Source organism: Mandrillus leucophaeus, unplaced genomic scaffold, assembly GCF_000951045.1.
Source record: "Mandrillus leucophaeus isolate KB7577 unplaced genomic scaffold, Mleu.le_1.0 Scaffold820, whole genome shotgun sequence".
NCBI classification, from domain to species: domain Eukaryota; kingdom Metazoa; phylum Chordata; class Mammalia; order Primates; family Cercopithecidae; genus Mandrillus; species Mandrillus leucophaeus.
The window spans coordinates 351497-372248 of record NW_012108920.1 but is presented as its reverse complement, the minus strand read 5'-3'; the positions used below and the strand labels follow the sequence as shown (position 1 = coordinate 372248).

General features: G+C 44.9%; 1 protein-coding gene across 5 annotated transcripts in view; it reads right to left on the bottom strand.

Annotated features, from left to right (window-relative positions):
* CABIN1 (calcineurin binding protein 1) overlaps nucleotides 1–20752 on the bottom strand; it is a 166528-nt gene that overhangs the window by 135812 nt on the left and 9964 nt on the right. For all 5 annotated transcript variants that reach the window (XM_011967986.1, XM_011967988.1, XM_011967989.1 and 2 more), the window contains exons 2-6: nucleotides 12943–13020; nucleotides 12299–12391; nucleotides 10026–10139; nucleotides 7191–7325; nucleotides 5406–5586 (exon numbers count right to left, since the gene is read on the bottom strand). In XM_011967986.1, coding sequence (XP_011823376.1) covers nucleotides 5406–5586; nucleotides 7191–7325; nucleotides 10026–10139; nucleotides 12299–12391; nucleotides 12943–12945 — 526 coding nt within the window. In that variant the 5' untranslated portion in view covers nucleotides 12946–13020. The remainder of the gene's footprint in view (nucleotides 1–5405; nucleotides 5587–7190; nucleotides 7326–10025; nucleotides 10140–12298; nucleotides 12392–12942; nucleotides 13021–20752) is intronic.

The window sequence follows — 20752 nt, the reverse complement described above, 5'->3', positions numbered from 1 at the left end:
GGCCTCCCAAAGTGCTGGGATTACAGGCTTGAGCCACCGCGCCCGGCCGCAATTTAAGACATGTACATCATTCATGTCAACGTAATAATGAGCCTCCTCAAGGCATTAATCTGGAAAGCCTGTGCCAACTCCAGCTCCTCCAGGAATGGAGACACTAACAGGTAAACACACAGAAAAAAATGGGATGGCATGAATTCACAAAGCAGAACTATGATATAAATTATGAAAGCTTTCAGTACTTGTAATTAGGAACAGTCCAGGTCTCACCAGTGAACACACAGAGAAACAGCATACTGCAGCAGGGTGCCAGCTCTGCCCAGACACTGGGACCACTATCATGCCCTGCCCAGCTTCTCAGTTTGGTGCAGGTGGACTGCAAGTCACTCCTACCAAGAATAACTAGAAAATGAAGCACCTAAGAGTGAGAAGCAACACAGGGAGGAAAACCAGAGCACAAGTAGAAATCTGCACATGGAAGCCTTGGGAGAGGAGGAAGTGATGCGCTCCTAGTGTGCTTGGCAGGAGAGAGCAGAGACTGGCCACAATGCTCAGCAGGGCCTCACGCCCCAAGGTGCACAAAGGCTGTGCAGCCTGTGAGCAAGGAGAGGTCTGTACAATCCCAGCACAGTCCAAGCTGCTCAACAGATGGTCCAAAGGTGCCTGCATCAGTCAAATAAGGGACATGGTTTCTCTGAGACCACATGAAACTTGAAGGGTGGCCATCAATGACTTCCAGAGAGAAAACCCAGAAGGCACTGAGCACTTGGATGATGCTGGTTCTCAGTAGGCACATTAGCTGTAGCAAGTTAAACTCACTAGCCACCCTACAGTCCTGCAGAGGGGAGGCCTGGGAAATCTTAGAACAAGAGGCAATCAGCAGGCCTTAACCCAGCAGCATTCCTCCCTACTCATATCAAATGTATAAAATGCCCTGAGAGTCAATTTAACATGCTGCTTTAATTTTTTTGTTTAAATGACTGTCAAATCTATCAGGGCTCTCACAGGTATATGTATCAGTTCAGTCCCTGTTATGATTAATTGTATGTGTCTATTTGACTGGGCTACAGCATATCCAGACTTTGGCCAAATATTATTTTTGGTGTGTCTGTGAGGGTGTCTTTGCATGAAATTAACATTTAAATCAGTAGACTGAGTAAAGCAGATTGCCCTCCCTAATATGGGAGGGCTTCATCCAATCAGTTGAAGGCCTAAACAGAACAAAAAGGCTGATCTTCCCCCGAGTAAGAGAATTTTTCTGCCTGACTGCCTTTGAACTGGGACATTGGGTTTTTTCCCCCTACCTTCTCACTAAAACCAAAACATCAGCTCTTCCTGGGCCTGCCAGCCTATAGACTGAAACTGTATCATCAAGTCTCCTGGTTCTCAGGCCTTTGGACTTGGACTGGAACTATACACCATCACTCCTGGGTCTGCAGCTTGCTAACTCACCCTCTAAATCTTGGAACTTGTCAGCTACCAATACCACATGAGCCAATTCCTCATAATAAATTTCTTTCTATATACTTACATACATCCTACTAGTTCTGTTTCTCTGGAGAACCCTAATACAATGCTCCAACCCAAATCTTCCCACAAAGACTTGAGTTTACCAAGCATAACTTCTCCTACAATGAGAGAGGGGTACAAAGAACTAAAGAAGTTGGTAGGGAAGGAAGGCTGAACCCCAAAGATGGTCCCAAACTGTAGGAGGAGCATCCAAGAAGAGACTAAAAGCCTCCAGAAGAAGAAACTGCTAGAGTCAAAACATGGCCTTGTAGAACTATCATATTCTGCTGGTGGGAGTGAAATGAGGGGCAACCTACAGAATGAGTGCATATGTTCACTGAAAGACATATACAAGAATGTTCAAGCCTGTAATCCCAGCACTTTGGGAGGCCGAGACGGGCGGATCACGAGGTCAGGAGATCGAGACCATCCTGGCTAACACAGTGAAACTCCGTCTCTACTAAAAAATACAAAAAAAAAACTAGCCGGGCGAGGTGGCGGGCGCCTGTAGTCCCAGCTGCTCGGGAGGCTGAGGCAGGAGAATGGCGTAAACCCGGGAGGCGGAGCTTGCAGTGAGCTGAGATCCGGCCACTGCACTCCAGCCTGGGCGACAGAGTGAGACACCCCTAAAAAAAAAAAAAAAAAAAAAAAGAATGTTCATAGCAGGTTATGACTAAGAACCCAAATCTGGAAATAACCCAAATGCCCACGTACAGAATGGCTACATTGTACAAACGCACATAATAGACTACACAAAAATAAGAAGACGTAGTGACTGCTGTGCCCCACATGGGTGTGCTCACAGGCAGGATGACAAGCAGAAGGGGCCAGGCTAAGGAAAGCACACACTGACCTTAAAAGGAACTGACTCTACCTAGAGAAAGTTCAACAACAGGCAAAGTTCATCTTTGGTGACAAAAAGGAGAAATCAAGGTTGCCTTAGAAGGTTGTAAAAAGTGGAAGGGACCCAAAGTAACCTGCCTCCTGGGGCGCTGCACATGAGCTGTATCTTGACATGTTTTCACGTATACAAACTGACAGGTCTCAGATTTATGCACCTTATTGTATGTATGTTTTGCCTCAATTAAAAAGATTTAAAAAGTGGTTATGGAGAACAAGAACTGGAGGTGAGAAGGTTGAGCAAGGCCTCATCTATCTCAACACATTCTATCCTATTCCTATTTGTCTTTTTAAAAGGAAGAGGAAAAAAAGACTCTCCAGCCTCCAGAGCAGAGAGAAATAAATTCTCGTTTAAGCTACCCAATCTATCATATTTTGTTATAGCAGCATGAACTAAGACAGAAAGTGGTACCAACAAGTGGGCTGCTGTCGTAACAAATATCTAAAAATGTGGAAACAATTATTTTTAAAATTTTCTTTAGAGACAGGGTTTTGCTTTGTAGCCCAGGCTGGAGTGCAGTGGCACAATCACGGCTTATTGTAACCTCTAACTCCTGAGTTCAGGTGATCCTTCCAAGTAGCTGGGACTACAAGTGTGCACCACCCCGCCCAGCTAATTTAAAAAAACATATTTTTAAATGGGGTTTCACTATCTTGCCCAGGCTGTTCTTAAACTTCTAGGCTCAAGCAATCCTCCCATCTCAGCCCCCTAGAGTGTTGGACTACACGCATGAGCTACCACGTCTGGTGTTGGAAAGAGCTTTAGAATTGGGGATAGGCTTAAAGAGTTTTGAGGAGTACACTGGAAAAAGTGAATATTGGTATGTAAGGATTGTTAAAGGTGATTCTGGGCCAGGCGCAGTGGCTCACAGCCTCCCAGCACTTTGGGAGGCCAAGGCGGGTAGATCATGAGGTCAGGAGACTGAGAACATCCTGGCTAATACGGTGAAACCCCATCTCTACTAAAAATACAAAAACAAAAAATTAGCCAGGCTTGGCGGTGGGTGCCTGTAGTGCCAGCTACTCCGGAGGCTGAGGTGGGAGAATGGCATGAACCTGGGAAGTGGAGCTTGCAACGAGCTGAGATCATGCCACCGAACTCCAGCCTGGGCGACAAAGTGAGACTCCGTCTCAAAAAAAAAAAAAAAAAAAAAAAAGGCGATTCTGATGAGGGCTCAAAAAGAAGAGAAGAGAAGAAGTATAGAGACAGCTTCCATCTTCCTAGAGAATAAATAATCATGTACAGAACGTTCATAGAAATATAAACATCAAGGGCAATTCTGCTGAGATCTCAAATGGAAATAAAGAACATGCTATTGGACAATGAAGAAAAGATGATCCTTGTTATAAAGTAGCAAAGCACTTGGCTGAATTATGTCTATGTTCTAGTGTTTTGTGGAAGGTAGAACTTGTAAGCAATCAAATTTTGGCTATTTTGCTGAGACTTCTAAGCAAAGTATTAAAGGCATAGCCCAGTTCCTCCTGGCTGCTTATACCAAAATGCTAAGATAGAGAAAATAAGAAGGCATTGTTAAGCAAAAAGGAACCAGAACTTAAAGATTTAGAAAATTCTGTCTATCCACACTGCAAAAATTGAGAAAGTTTGTTCTGAGAACACTATGCGTGTGGCTGACCAACAATTTCTTTATAAGATCAGTGGGGGTATGAACCACAGATTTAATCAGGTACCTCAGCAGAAGCCAGAAAGGTGGGATTATACCGGCAGAAACACTGCTAGTGGGGACTAATGGGAACAAAAAAATGAGAAAGAATGAAAGAACATCAAGAATATATGTTATCCTTCAAGGAAAAGGAAGAAGAACCTCAAAGGTGATTCAAAGATCATCTGAGCTGCCACTCCCACCACAAACCAAGAGGCTAGGGCTAGTTCCTTAAAGGGTGGGGCCACTTCACCAGTTTGCATAGGCCAGGATGTCTCAACCTAGCATCTTGCCAAGCCAAAAGGGTGGGGCTTGTCCCTCTACCTACGTGCTATGAGGGTGATGTTGCCACCTCAGTGGGCACCAAGGGCAGAGCATCAAGGGCGGAGCAAAGAGAATTATTCCTGAGCCTTAGGACCTCAAATTTGCCTTGCTAAGTTTGCTAAGTTTTGGGACCCATCACCCTTTCCTGCTTTCCTATTTTTCCCTGTTGGAATGGAAATGTTTATCCTGTATCTGTTCCACCATTGTATTTTGGAAGCACATAATTTATCTGTATTCACAAGTTTACAACTGTAGAGGAATTTTGTCTCAGGATGAATTGTACCTCAAGTCTTACCCACATTTGATTTAGATAATATTTATTTTTGTTTCGTTTTGTTTTTGAGACAGGGTCTCACTGCGTCACCCAGACAGGAGTGTGGTTGCACAACCTCGACTCACTGCAGCCTCGACCTCCCAGACTGAAGCAATCCTCCCACCTCAGCCTCCCGAGTAGCTGGGATGACAGTCATGCACCATCAAGCCCGGTTAATTTCTGTATTTTTTAAAGAGATGGGGTTTCACCATGTTCCCCAGGCTGGTCTCAAACTCCTGGGCTCAAGTGATCTGCCTGCCTTGGCCTCCTAAAGTGCTGGGATTAGAGGCGTGAGGCAACATACCCAGCCAATTTCTTTAAGCCACCCAATCTATGGTATTTTTTTAATGGCAGCCCAAACAGACTAAGACACACAAAATGGGACAGTGCAGGGAGGAAATAAGATAGCCATTTCTTCTGTCAAACAAACAAAACCTTGCAAAGCAAAAAAATAAAAAATAAAATTAGACAGCCAAAAGTAAAATCATTCAGAAAACATGCCACTTTATTACTACAAGGCATTTAACAAATCAAGAAAGAGATGCAGAATAAAGCAGAAATCTAAGAACATTTCCATTCTCCCTGACAGTCTGGCAAAGCCCTTCAGTGTTAACTTTGGCTTTCAGTTTATCCAAATTACCTTTCCTCTGCTATTCCAAAAACCAGTGGCACATGGAAGAAAGCATTAAAGCATGACTCACTTGTGTAATCACTGAGGGTATACAAGACAGTGATTAGGTTATCCAAGCAAGGCCAGTGGTCAGGATTGCACCGCAGCCCTTCCTCAAAAGCATGGCGAGCCAGGGGTATCCGGATGAGCCTCAGGGCCACATGTCCAATCTTATACCACAGGTTGACGTCTGTGGAGTCCAGCATCACTGCCTGGAAGCAACACAAGCAGAGGGCAAACACAAACACACACACACACACACACACACACACACACACACAGAGTCAGATCTCTCCTTGAGCAGGCACCCCGGGGATGGGAGGAGCACAGCACTGGCACAGCCACTCGAACTACCCAGGGAAATGGCAAAAGTGCCATGACTATCTTATAACTGACAAGCAATGCCAGCTCATCTTTCCTGGAGTCACACGTTTCCAAGATCTAGAGCAATAATGACACATAAAAAGTTACAGGGACCAAGTTATTTAACTTAGAACTTTTTAAAAAAAAATTTCTTTTTTGAGACTGAGTCTCACTCAGTGCAGTAGTGTGATTATAACTCACTGCATCCTCAAACTTCTGGGCTCAAGCAATCCTCTCGCCTCAGCTTCCTGAGTAGCTGAGGCTACAGTGGCACATCACCACACCCAGCTAATTTGCAATTTTTTTTGTACAGACATGGTCTTAGTATGTTGCCCAGGCTTGTCTCAAACTCCTAGCCTCAAGTGATCTCCTGCCTCAGTCTCCCCATTTTCTTGATATATTTTGTCAATCTGAATATCTATATTCCTTACATATTTAATAGGTAAAAGAAGTAAAAGGAGAAGAAAAGAAAATATGGGCCAGGCATGGTGGCTCACACCTGTAATCCCACTTTGGGAGGCTGAGGTGGGCAGAATGCTTGAGTCCAAGAGTTCGAGAGCAGCCTGGGTAACATGGCGAAACTCCATTTCTATTAAAAATACAAAAAATTAGCTGGGTGTGGTGGTGCATGTCTATAGTCCCAGCTACTTGGGGGCATGAGGTCGGAGGATCGCTTGAGCCTAGGAGGTTGAGGCTGCAGTGAGCCCTGATTGTGCCACTGCACTCCAGCATGGGCAACAGACTGAGACCCTGTCTTCAAAAAAACTTGAAAAAATGAGAGTCTTATGGGATTCAAGAAAATTCATGTACTTTGAAGACAAACCTCGGTTCACATCCCTGCTGCAACACTGATTAGCAGAATGATCCTGAGCCTCCATTTCCTCATCACTAAAGTGAGGATAAAGACTCCTTTCTTGCAAGATAGCATGAGGATTAGTGTACACATAGGAAGCAAATAGTGTAGTGTCTGGTGCTTTAGAGGTGCCCACAGACAGACTGATAGTAACATGAAATAACAGCAATACTATTATAGCTGGAAGTATTAACATATTGAATGCTCAGTTTCAGACTTTGGTTTTCATACTATTATGTATACCAACTCACTTAACTTTCACAACTACGCTCTTTTTTATTATTCCCACTATATTGGTGTAGACCTACAGACACCAAGAGACTGAATCACTCACTCACAGCCACACATGCACTGAGCAGCAAAGGAAGAATTCACATGCAGTCCTCTGCATCCAAGCACGTGCTCTGCCCCAGCCCCTGCTCTCCAGGCCTGGTCAGTACTAATTGTTATCACCTATGGACCTACCCTAGAGCCTTGGGTACTATAGCTTGGTGATCCACCACTACAAACTCTTCTTTTTGGCCCACAAGACCCCAACCTCATCCCCTCCACCAAGAGCTTTCAAAACACCAAGGGAGCTAAGCACTGCCAAAACCACACCTCTAAGTAGAACTCCATGGCTGTCTCCAGATCCTCCCGCTGGGCTGCCAGCTGGGCCAAGTTCTTATATGTGGAATATTTCAGTATCAGCCCAGGGTGTTTCAACCCCTCTTTCTCATCACCGGATGAAACTGCCTGTGAACAAAACAGAAACAGAAGTGATAACTAGGCCTTGTAGCCTTAGTAAGCAGCCAGCAGGATACTTGCCTTCCAGGCTGGCCTCTGCTGCAGGCCCTTGAGCCAGTCTAGTGTTGTCCACCGCTGGAAAACGAAGGCACTGCACCATGTGTTCTTATAAGACCACTCCTACTCCAAGCACTCAGGGAAGAACAGACCACCTTGAGGTATTAATAGTTTGCAGACAGTCTGGGCATCCATAGAGATAGAGAGAAGCTGCCTCACCACTACTGCCATGCCTGAGGGTTCAAGCCTAGAGAATAACATTTACAGCATAGGTAGACCCAGCCAGCAGCTCCAGGTATAAGATAAAAGACAAGGTATGAGCAGGCTATCTGGGGGCAAAGGCCTAGAGCTTCACCCCAGGCATTCCAGGATTAGGAATCAACAGGCTGAGCTCCCAACCCTATAACACATCACATGAGCATAGACAATTGTTAATTTAACTAAAACATTAGTGTCTAACCTCTGTAATTAAGAAAAATAATTCCTACCCTAAATATCAAGAGTTAAAGTGAGCTGAAAGACTGTAAGAATTGCAAATATGTTTAATATGAAAAATTATTTCATTACAGCTTTAATGACCTTATATTCCAAGAAACTGCTGATTAGAAAACTATTGCTCCAACCACAGGACAAAGACTAAAACATTTTCTAACAGAAAAAACTCAGGGGCACCAAGAAGCTCTTTCCTGGGACAGGTGGCTTCCACACATTGCTCTTCATGTTCTGAACAGGTAAGACCCGAAGACATGCCACCCTCAGGAAGCATCCCTTGACTAATCCAAGAATCTACCTACCTCAGAGGTCTTAAGGAACTTCTTTAAGACTGAGAAGCTCAAATGAAGCCCCATTCAGTTATCTTCTACCATCATCTGACTTATCATACAAAAAGGCCTCCAAGAACCAGCTGACCAGGGCTGGATCCCAGGTACCTCTGTCCCTCCAGGTACAGAACTCTTCAAACAATAGTGGGAACAAATTTACAGAGACTGAGTGAGTCTACTTCAGACTAAACAGTCAGCAATACACATGCACATGCACATAACAGTGGATGCTCTTAACTAATCTCCACCTAACAGACTACCTACATTCAACACCACTCTCCATTCACCCTGAAAGGCTTGCCCCAGCAAGTCCCTCCAGGACACCCACCAGTCAGGCTGAATGCTTCTTAGGAGTCAGCTGTGGTCCAGGACCTATTTATGCCAATCTTCTGCAAAACTGTAATTATGTAATTAACATTATGCCGATGCAATATGAGTGTAAAAAGAAACTGTTCTATATATTTTCCGTATTTTTCAGTTGCTTACAATGAGCATGTTTTTACTATTACAAGCAAGGAGGGTGCTAAAACCTTGTGAGGCTGAAAGTGATATAAGGCTGAAAGTGATATAATGCGCACAGAAAGATGCACACACCTAAAACTAAAAGGCTGACACATGACCATGCCCTTAGGTAAAAGGCTCCTGACTAGCAACTGTTGGATGCTGGGCCCACCCGGCATTCCACCATGGCCTGAGAGGGAAGACCAACATGCCCTCCAACTGGTCCATAACCAAAGCTCAGTAAATATAGAATAAACTAATTTTCCCTCTCTGGGTCCTCACCCACTTCCTACTAACAGGAGAGGAGGAGGTCACAAGTTCCATACCCCTAATTCCAAGGCACTGTAACCAGTAACCAAAGAATCTTGACAAGCTATATAATCAGAAATACAAAGAAATATCTTGAGTGAGAGAAGGAATAGATGCTTTCTCCTGACAGTTAGAACTCAGTATTCTATGTCATCAGCAGCAAAAACCATCAAGGTTTTTTGTGTGCTTGAGTCATGTCTGCAAGTGTCTGCATGCCTAGCACTGTAGGAGACTCTGCTCAACTGAAGGACTGTGCAGTCCAGTAAACACCCATGGAGCTTATCTGCTTCCTTAATGCACATCATCTGCATGTTTGAGTACTTGAAAACAAACGCCTTTCCTCCTAATGAAATATATACCTTCCTAAATTAATTTCAGGTTGGGACCAATTCCCAAACCTCCAGTCAACATCTACAGTCAACTCAAGGATTAACTCACTCACCACTACCATAGTCCCCATGCTGTACCAGGTCTTGCTCTGACTGCCCCTCTCTGCTGTAACCAGTGTCCCCAATCCTTCTGATTATATTCAAAACTCCATGGCATGTCTACACAGACTTGCCAAGCTCATGGTCTTTCACTCAAACGGCATTTGCTAAAATGTGCTGCCAACAGGATCATTAGGTATCGGCAAACCACGGACTCCAATTCTGGTTTGAATGCTTCACTTACTTGGATGGCTTTGAGCCATCAAGACCTCACTAAGCCTCAGTTTCCACATTTGTAAAACCCAGCTACTGGGCAGAGTGGCTGTGAAGATTAAGTAATAACGATAGCTGGCCTTTAACAAGCACTTACACCAGGAATCATTCTACATGCTTCACTGGATTTACTCAACCCTCATAAAAACTCAATGAGGCAGATACCCTAGAGGTGGGGAAATACGGGCAGAGAGGTGAAATAATGTTTTCGAGGTTCCCCAGCCAAGAAACAGGAGAGCAGAGGTAAGGCCCAGAGCACCCAGCCCCACAGCCCACGCACTAACCACCACGGCACACTGCCTGGCCTGCTGGTGCCTCACCTCCCGCAGCAGGCGTGCCTCCAAGAGCTCATGGTAAGCTTTGGCAGACTCCTCAAACCGGTCATGTTTCTGCAGATCAAGGGCCTTGTGGTACAATGCAAAAGCCTCTGCTTCCTGCAAATCAAGACAAGAGATGTTTTCATACAGCATAAAGATCTGTCTTTTTTAAGCCAAAAATGTGTGTAAGGCAGGGCTACAGTCAGAGGAACCAACCATGTGATTAGATAGCTGGAACTTTCAGCTCCCCCACCTCCCAACTTCCAGGAAGGGAAGAGAGGCTGGAGATTGAGCTGATCACCAATGAGTTAATCAATCATGCCTATGTGATGGAATCTCTATTTAAAAACCCTAAAGGACAGGGTTCAGAAAGCTGCTGAGTTGGTGAACAACATCAAGGTGCTGGGAGGGTGCCGCACCTGGAGAGGGCACGGAAGCTCTCTGAATCCACCCCATACCTTGCCATAAACATCTCCTCCACTTGGCTGTTCCTGAGTTGTATCTTTCATAATAAACTGGTAAATGTAGATAAAGTGTTTTCCTAAGTCCTGTGAGTCGTTCTAGTAAAGTATCAAACCTAAAAGGGGTAGGAGGTAAGAATCCCTGATTTTATAGCCCAGCTGGACAGAAGTGTAGGTATCCTCGCACTCAATGCTTGCAATTGGCATCTGAAGTGAGGGCAGTTTTGTGGGATGAGCTGTTAGTGCTGCAGAGTCTGACACTAACTCTGGATAGCTAGTGTCATAACTGAATTGTAGGACACCCAGTTGGTGTATGGAGAGTTGGAGAATTGGTTGGTATGGGGGAAAAATACCCCAAACATATGATGTCAGAAGGGTTGTGAGTAAAAAGTTCAGTGTGAATGGTTTCCATTGCAGGCCAGGCACAGTGGCTCACATCTGTAATCCCAGCACTTTAGGAAACCAAGGTGTGAACCGAGGAGTTCACAGCCAACCTGGGCCACATAGAGAGACCCCTGTCTCTACAAAAAATTTAAAAATCAGCTGAGCATGGTGGCCTGGTGTCTGCAGTCCTAAGCTACTCAGGAGGCTGAGACAGGAAGACTGCTTGAGCCCAGGAGTTAGAGGTTACAATCATCTGTGACTATGCCACTACACTCCAGCCTGGGTAACAAAGTGAGACCCTGCCTCTTAAAATAAACAAAAACTGATTTCCATTGTTTTTTTTTTTTTTTTTGAGACTGAGTCTCGCTCTGTTGCCCAGGCTGGAGTGCAGTGGCATGATCTCCGCTCACTGCAACCTCCACCTCCGAGGTTCAAGCTACTGTCCTGCCTTAGCCTCCCTGGTAGCTGGGACTATAGGCATGCACCACCACGCCCAGCTAATTTTTGTACTTTGAGTAGAGACAGGGTTTCACCATGTTGGCCAGGCTGGTCTCGAACTCCTGACCTCAAGTGATCCGCTCATCTCAGCCTTCCAAAGTGCTGGGATTACAGGCATGAGCCACCGCGCCCAGCATGGTTTCCATGTTTTTCTACTCACCATTCTGCCATAGCCTGATCATTGCCTGGGGAGTATGACAACCTCCTGTGGGAGGGAGGGGGCACTGGGTAGGTTGAACCTCACTGACATGCCTTACAGACTAGGGACAGGTGACTAGTAGACTTCTGAGACAGCTCTGGAACTGTCCTGATTTCTACCATAAAATGCAGGAGGGTGGGGAAGGAGGCATACGTTTATTTCAGGGAAAACAAAGGCAGAAGCAAATCCCTGTTACACTAGGATAGGACAAGGGTATAGAGATGAATGGATGGAAAGAAGGAAGGCTGACATGGAAGAGATGCCAGGCCTCATGGGAAAGAGGAGTGACCAACAATCTAGGGAGTTGAGGTTGGACCTGGCTCCCTCACTAACCTGGAGGGTGATCCCAGTCTAGGTTGCTCCCCTCAAGACTCTCGTCACACTATAAAATGAGGGCAATACACTAGGGAACCTCGAAGCACCATCTACCATTAATATTCTACCATTCCCTGGGTATCCCAACTCCTGAGGGCTGCACAAGGAATGGGGTGCATGGAAGTGGGCCTGGGGGCTGAACTGGCCTTCACATACACTGACAGAATAAATATAATTTCTCCTAAGTATGATTGTCTCCTAAGTAAAACAGGTTTAACAGGAGATGGAGAGCTAACCATCTTTCAAAATGGTATTTCCCCCTAAAACTCCACTGAGGAGATGTCTAAATGCATTTAAAATGAGGTAGCATCTATAGAAATGAGAAGGTCCACCTACAGAGAAGACCTTGCATTACATACCTGAGCCTCCTTTGTCTGGGTTTTGTGACTTTTAAAGCTTCCTTCATGATCATCCTCAATGGTGGAGCTGGCATTTAAGGCTGCAATTCGAATCTAGAAACAGGGGTTTGGTGGAAGAGATAAGTTGCTTTGAGATGTCACTCATCTCTTCAAATACCCACAGATGAACACAATTCTGCTCCAGCATATGATCTATTCTACCTTGAAAAGCTATGGCCTTCTCAGATATGGGGAATGAACAAAAATTACCCTCTAAAGAAAAAAAATAAATAATGGCGGCCGGTGGGGGCGGGGTTGTGCCAATCTGTGCAGAAAGTATATCCTCGGTACCGTCCACCGCAAAAGCAACAGACACTGGGGACACCCCAGCAACAGCTCAACACAGCAGAAGGTAATGGAACAACAGATTTCAACAAAACATGTTAACTTTATGTGTTTTCAGCAACTGTGACAAAGTCCTGCAAGCCGCTTCAACCATTAGGCAAGCAATCTCATACCCTCAAAGGTGCCAACAGCTCTCCTGGGAGGAAGGCTATTCCATAATAAGAGCCTTCAGAGTCTAACACAAAAATGCTCCTCACTTCCAGGAGTAAAGTAACATAAGAACACTGATGTCCGCAAAATAGGCAGGCATCAGTCCTTACCATATTCAGAGAGATTCAGCACTGCCACGCAGCATCACTTCTCATCACTGGAAAAGGTTGCCCCAGTCCACAACTCTCCTAGAAAGGAAATAGGACAAACTGAGACAAGGCCTATGAAGAGCCGGGAAGGTCACAGTGCCAAGGTCCACCAGGAACCAGTCCTGAGCTCTATGCAGACAGGCCAGTGAAGAGCTGCCTTGGGACAGCAGTGTGGTCTAACACACAAGGAGCTCCTTGGTCCCTCACGATAGCATTCATCATTTCCTGGCAATGCACCAGGTGTCAGGCACACAAAAGAGTGACAACAATCCCTGCCCGCAGGGATCACTGCTAGGAGAGGTAACAAGCCTATTATTTTTTTCAAAAGCTGAAATGATACGAAAAGAAACACAGGCAACATCTAAAGGCAGAAAAGAACAATTCATTCAAAGGGATTAAGGAAGGCAAAGGAGTAAGTTACTGCATTAAACCTTGAAGAATAGAATACACTGCAGTGGAAGACAGTGAAGCAAAGAGGCAGGGAGAGTGAGGTGTGATGGGAAAATTAGAAGACAAGGCCTTAGAGCGGGGATGTGAATGGAGGGTGGAAAGGTAGTTGAGGGCCAAGCCACAACACAGAGGCCATGAACTTTATCTGTAAGCAACAGGGAACCAATGGATGTTTTAGGGAGAACAAAATGTTTTGCCTATGTTTTAGAAAGATAATAGAAAAATAATTAGAGGTGGGCAGACTAGTTTGGAGGCTGCAAAAGATCACAGGATTGGCAAAGATGTGGAGATTTAGAATCTCATGCATTGTTGCTGGGAATGTAAACTGGTGCAGCCCTTGTGGAAAACAGTCTGCTAGTTCCTCAAAATGTTAAACAGAGCTAGCATATGACCAGGGAATTCCACTCCTATGTGTATCCACCCGACAGAAATGAAAACACGTCCATGCCAAAAACTTGTTCATGAGTGTTCACAGAGGCATTATTTCTAAAAGCTAAAAGGTGGAAACAACCTAAATGTCCATCAACTGTTGAATGCATAAATAAAACGAAGTATGTCCATACAAGAAAGTATTTATTCTTCAGTCATAAAAAGGAATAAAGTTCTGATACATGCTACAACACGCGAGAACCTTGAAAACATTACGCTAAATGCAAGAAGTCACACACAAAAGAGCATATATTTTCTGACTCCAATTATCTGAAATGTCCAGAATACGCAAATCTACAGAGATAGAAAGTAGTTTAGTGCAGGGGTCCCCAACCCCCAGGACACAGACCAGTACTAGTCCATGGGCTGTTAGGAACTGGGCCACAGAACAGGAGATGAGCAGCAGGTGAGCAAGCATTATTGCCTGAGCTCTGCCTCCTGTTGGATTAACAGCAGCATTGGATTCTCCTAAGAGCACGAACCCTATTGTGAACTGTGCATGCGAGGGATCTCAGTTGTGCGTTCCTTACAAGACTCTAACTAATGCCTGACGATGTGAAGTAAAACAGTTTCATCCAGAAATTATCCCTGCCCTCTGCCTCCGGTCCATGGAAAAATTGTCTTTCAAGAAACCAGTCCCTGGTGCCAAACGGATGGGGACCACTGGTTTAGTGGGCTTGGGGAGAAGGACAACTGGGGAGCAATCACCAAGAGGTTTCTTTCTGGGATGACAAAAAAGTTCTAAAACTGATTGCGGTGGTGGTTACACAACTCTGTTAATATACTAAAAACCATTGAATTCGTACACTTTAGGTGAACTACATGGTGTGTAAATTATAAAGCTCTTATTTTTAAAAAGATGCCAGGATCCCAGATGGACCTGTGACAGTAGGGATGAAGGGGAATCCCACTAGGAGGTAGACTGACAGGACCTGACACCTGGGAGGCTGGCCCGAGGAACCGGGATAGGGATATGCACACTACCAAATACGTCAGGGAGGGCAGGAGGAGGAGCCGTTAAAAGTCCTAGCTGAGAGGCTGGCAGAAGGGCCTGGGACAGCCCAGCAGGCAGTGGGACAAGCCTTAAACAGATAGACTAAACACATACTCCACTTTTATCAATTAAAATAACTGCTAGTGGCAGGACTCAGTGGCTCATGTAATCCCAGCACTTTGGGAGGCTTAGGTGGAAGGACTGCTTGAGCCTAGGAGTTTGAGACTAGTCTGGGCAATAAGATGAGACCCTGTTTCTATTAAAAATAATAATAAAATAAATTTAAAATGACTGCTACTGTCATCAGTGTTTACAGCAATGACTTCTAGCACAGGCTTTCACAAATAGGCTCTGAGTTCTCCTAGGGTTCATGAAAGGAAGGAAGTACTTTCTCACAGACAAAGAAGATTCAAACTTTTCCTAGACTGATAGCTGTTTCATCTCCTGGGTTCCACATTTAGAAAAAAAAGAATACTGCTAATCAAAAGTTTGGAAACTGCAGTTTTTGTGTTTGTTTTTGTTTGTTTGAGATGGAGTCTCTCTCTGTCACCCAGGCTGGAGTGCAGTGGTGCGATCTTGGCTCACCTCCCAGGTTCAAGCAATTCTCCTGCCTCAGCCTCCTGAGTAGCTGGGACTACAGGTATCTATCACCACGCCCAGCTAATTTATTGTATTTTTAGTAGAGATGGGGTTTCACCATGTTGGCCAGGCTGGTCTCGAACTCCTGACCGCAGATGATCCACCCACCTCGGCCTCAAAAAGTGCTGGGATTACAGGCACGAGATTATGGTAAGCCAGCATGCCTGGCCAGAAACTGAAGCTTTATCATAAGCTATGCCAAGATGGACACTGGGACCACTATACAATATGAAAAAAGTAGAAACTATAGCATTAAAACCCTCCATCTAGGCTGTTATCAAAGCAAAATAAAGTCAGAAAATAACAAGTATTGATGAGGACCTGGAGAAACTGGAGTCTTTGTACATTCCTGGTGAGAATGTAAAATGGTACAGCTATTATGGAAAAGGGTATGGTAGTTCCTCAAAAAATACAATACAGAATTACTACATGACCCAGAAATTCCACATCTGGCTACATACACAAAATAAATGAAAGCAGGGACTTGAACAGACACTTGTACACTCATGTTCATAGCAGCATTATTCACAACAGCCAAAAGGTAGAAGCAACCCAAGTGTCCAACAACAGACGAATGAACATGTGGTGTATACATACAACAGAATATTATTCCACCTTAACAAGGAAGGAAACTCTAGCACATGCTACAACATGAAATAAACTTTAAAAACTGCACTAAGTAAAATAAGCCAGATACAAAAGAACAAATAGTATATGATTCCACTTACAGGTGGAAAATAAAATAGGAAAATTCATACAGACTGAAAGTAGAATGGTGGTTGCCAGAGGGGGAGAGGGCAGTGGAGAGTTACTGTTTAATGGGTACAGCATTTCAACTTTTCAAGATGAAAAGAGTTTTGGAGATGGATGGTGGTGATGGTAACACAACAATGTGAATATACATAATGCCACTGAGCTGTACACTTAAAAAGTGGGTACAATGGTAAATTTTGTTTGCATATTTCATAATTTTTTTAAATATCCAGAAGTAAAACAATCAATAGAAGAGTTTCCAATTAGGATCAAAGTTGAACTTGTTTTCAAAACACAAAGACATTACTCCAAATAAAATCTCTGACAGGCTCTGATCATCCTCAAGGCAGGCCAACAGCTCATGGCCAGACCTGCAGCTCAAGCAACACCCTGATGACTCCCAGTAAGCATAACTTATAGCCCCAAGGGCCAGCTACGGAGCCCACTGGAGATTAGAAGAAGTGGGAGAGCCTCTCAAACCCCCACTTGACAGCCACTCTCCGGTGCTCACTCACTGGGCTCTGTGCACTGAATCCCAAAACACTTCTAATCCCATTGAGCATCACATAGCCTCCATCTGAACTGCTGCCTTCACTTACAGAGCAGTCGCTCAATAACTACCCATTGGTCGATTTTTTTTCACCACTATCTTACTGTAAAAATCAGTTGTCCTACCTAGACCTGGTGTTGCAAGAAGAAAAAATGGAAAGGACACTGTATTCAGAATAGGAAAATTTCAGAGTGTGACTGAGCTGTGTCTCAGATACCTGACCCCCTGATCCCTTACAACCCTTGGTGTCCTTGTGTATAAAATGGCGACAATAGCTTCACTAGCCTGGAGCTCCTCTGACCAGAGACCAGCAGACTCAGCTGGGATTCCCTATGTCACATCCACACTGACTTTTCTCCTGCCCCCTGCCACCCCACAAAGGCAGGAGAAAAGTCATGCCAAGCCACAGGGCTCTCATCCACTCATGCCAAACCACAGGGCTCTCAACCCACTTTCTGCAGGACAGGTGCTAGCTCCAAGTCATGGCAAGTCTTCCTAGATGCCAACTGGATCCACCTAGGAAAAACAAGGGAGGGGCCCGTGAATGGCTGAAGGATCAGGTCTCTGTGTGGCGGTGGCAGGGTCCATGTGCATGGGTAGGAGAACATCAATACAGCCATCATGCCAAGGCCAACCTATTCCACAAGGAAGAAAGCAGCTCGTCTGCTTCCTAAGTAACGTCTCGAAGGAACGCATCCAACCACTACCAGGATGGTGACAGGTGGGCCTGTGCCTTCCCCTGGGGCATATACTTCTTTGCCTCCAGGACTATGGTGAGTGCAAGTCCAATCTCAGAGCTGACAGGAGATGGCCTCTCAGGACAGATGAATGACTAAATAACTACGCAAGCTGGGGAAAAAAAACAGTGAGCTTCAAATCCAGAGCAGGGTTTCTGGCCCAATATGTTGTCTGAGTCCCTGCCCTAGACCAATCCCTCCCGCCTCCTCCATAAAGAAGGCACCTGGATTCCCTGAAGGAACAGCTCCCTGAGTACCATGATCAGCAGGGCCCAAACACCCTGAAAAGAGTCCACAGTGTAGGAGAAGAAATAGAGATTTCAGGCTTCCTAATTATTTTCAAAATTGTTCTATGTTAAAACTCAAGTCAACTCTCCCCACTAAAAGGGTACCTGCGCTGGCTTTAACACAGTCTAAAAACAGCAGCACTTGGCACCTCTCCAAATCTCCAGTCCATCCTAGACATTTACAAAGCACATTCACATTATCTCACTTGAATTTAATGCAGTCTTACAAAATAGGCATTATCATTCCCATTTTCCAGATTAGGGAATCGAGGCTTAGGGAGACTAGCTGACCTGCCCAAAGTCATAATGCTAGAAAGAGATAAAAATAGGACTCAAAGCCCAGCACTCTTTCTAGCACAGCAAAAAGTGATGTGCCTTGGCAAAGAGTCTCCTGCCTGCCCCTGGACACACACAGCTGTGAGCTATTATGCTTTAGCTAAGAGCCACAACTGATGCCCTGCAAGGGCTCCGAACAGGTTTGCTGATGGCCATAGAATAAAATTGTATTTGCTCAGGCTGTTGGGCTATCAATTATGCTGCATCAACATCACTCTATAAAGCAGAAAACAAAATTTCCAATTGTCTAATAAAAGTACCAGCAAAAAGCTCGTCAATGCCCAAGTATTATATGCTAATCAAAAACTCACAAAGACCAGCTCCCATTTTATAGGGAGGCACCTCAGGCTTGCCACATTAGGTGATTTGCCTCAGGCTGCCCAGCTGGTCTGCAGCAGAACCCAAGCTTTAAGCTGGGCACCGCTTTTCAATGTGTCTCCTGGGCACAGACACATACTGAACTGAGGCATACTCGTGGGTATACAGTTTTACTGTCTACACAACATTTAATCAAGGAGAACCTAAAAAATTATTCTCATATAGACTTATCATATACATTAAGCCCATGAGACCAGCACCCCTTCTGCCCACTGCCTTCTATTTCCACTCCATCATTACCACTCTTCCTCAGCTCCCCCAAAATTTCCCGTAGCAAAATTAAGAAGAAGCCAGAATAATGGACACACTGGGAAGACTGTAGGGGCTTTGAATATGTACTGTATAATACCCTTTACTAGTAATAACCATCTTTTTTTTTTTCCTTCAGAGACAGGGTCTCACTGTGTTGCCCAGGCTGGAGTGCAGTAGCACAATCTCACCTCAGCTCACTGCAGCCTCAACCTCCTGGGCTCAGGCAATCTTCCCATCTCAGCTTCCTCAGTAGTTGGGACTGCAAGCGCATGGCACCATGCCTGGCTAAGTTTTTAACTGTTTTTTCGTAGAGGTGGGGTCTCGCTATGTTGTCCAGGTTGGTCTTGAACCCCTGTAATCCCATCCAGCACTTTGGGAGATTGAGGTGAGTGGATCACGAGATCAGGAAATCAAGACCATCCTGGCTAATACGGTGAAACCCCATCTCTACTAAAAATACAAAAAATTAGCCAGGCGTGACGGCGGGTGCCTGTAGTTCCAGCTGCTCGGGAGGCTGAGGCAGGAGAATGGCGTGAACTCGGGAGGCAGAGCTTGCAGTGAGCCGAGATCGAGTCACTACATTCTAGCCTGGGCGACAGAGTGAGATTCCGTCTCAAAAAATAAATAAATAATAAATAAATAAACAAATAAATAAATTTTTTAAAAATTGATCAGGCACTGTGGCTCACGCCTGTAATCCCAACACTTTGGCAGGCCAAGGCAGGAAGGTGGCTTGCGCCCAAGAGTTCGAGACTAGCCTGGGCAACATAGCAAGACCCTGTCTCTACAAAAAAATTTTTAAATGATGGCCAGACTTGGTGGCTCATGCCTGTAATCCCAGCACTTTGGGAGGCTGGGGTAGGAGGATCCTTTGATTCCAGGAGTCTGAGACCACCCTGGGCAAGATAGTGAGACCCCCATCTCTAAAATAAATAAAATAAAATAAAATAAAATAAAATAAAAATTAGCCAGGCATGGTGGCGTGCACCTGTAGTCCCAGCTACTGAGGAGACTGAAGTGGGAAGATCACTTGAACCCAGGAGTTTAAGGCTGCAGTAAGCCATGATCACACCACTGCACTCCAGCCTGGGATACAGAATGAGACCTTGTCTCAAAATAGAAAACAAATTTTTTTTAAAAGACAAATCAAGTGGAGAAAAAATAAGGAGACAGATGATTGATCTAAACAACAGAATACAGGAGATGATACAGATGTATATCAAACTCCACACCTTGATAACAGAAATGATATATTCTTCTCCAGTGCTCACAGCACATTCACGCACACACACAAAAAACTGCTCACGTCACAAAGAAAACACCTTCCATCAAGTAAAGATAATAAAAACAGGGCGCAGTGGCTCACGCCTGTAATCCCAGCACTTTGGGAGGCCGAGGCGGGTGGATCGCGAGGTCAGGAGATCGAGACCATCCCGGCTAACACGGTGAAACCTCGTCTCTACTAAAAATACAAAAAATTAGCCAGGCATGGTGGCGGGCGCCTGTAGTCCCAGCTACTCGGGAGGCTGAGGCAGGAGAATGGCGTGAACCCAGGAGATGGAGCTTGCAGTGAGCCGAGATCGCGCCACTGCACTCCAGCCTGGGCACCTGGGCAACAGAGCGAGACTCCGTCTCAAAAAAAAAAAAAAATACTAAAAACAACACTTGCCAATCATAATGCTTAAAACTAGAATTTACTAACACGACCATCACCACCAACAGAAGAAGAAAGGCGTGTCTATCTAAAAATTTAAGAATCTCCTGATAAACAACTTCCAGATAAAAGGAAATGAATGAAAATGTTGGAGAAATTTAAAGAAATACTAACAGCCAGACATGGTGGCTCATGACTGTAATCTGCCTATGATCCCAGCAATTTGGGAGGCTGAGGCAGGAGGATCACTTGAGTCCAGGTGTTCGAGACCAGTCTGGGCAACATAAGGAGATCTAATCTCTACAAAAAAAT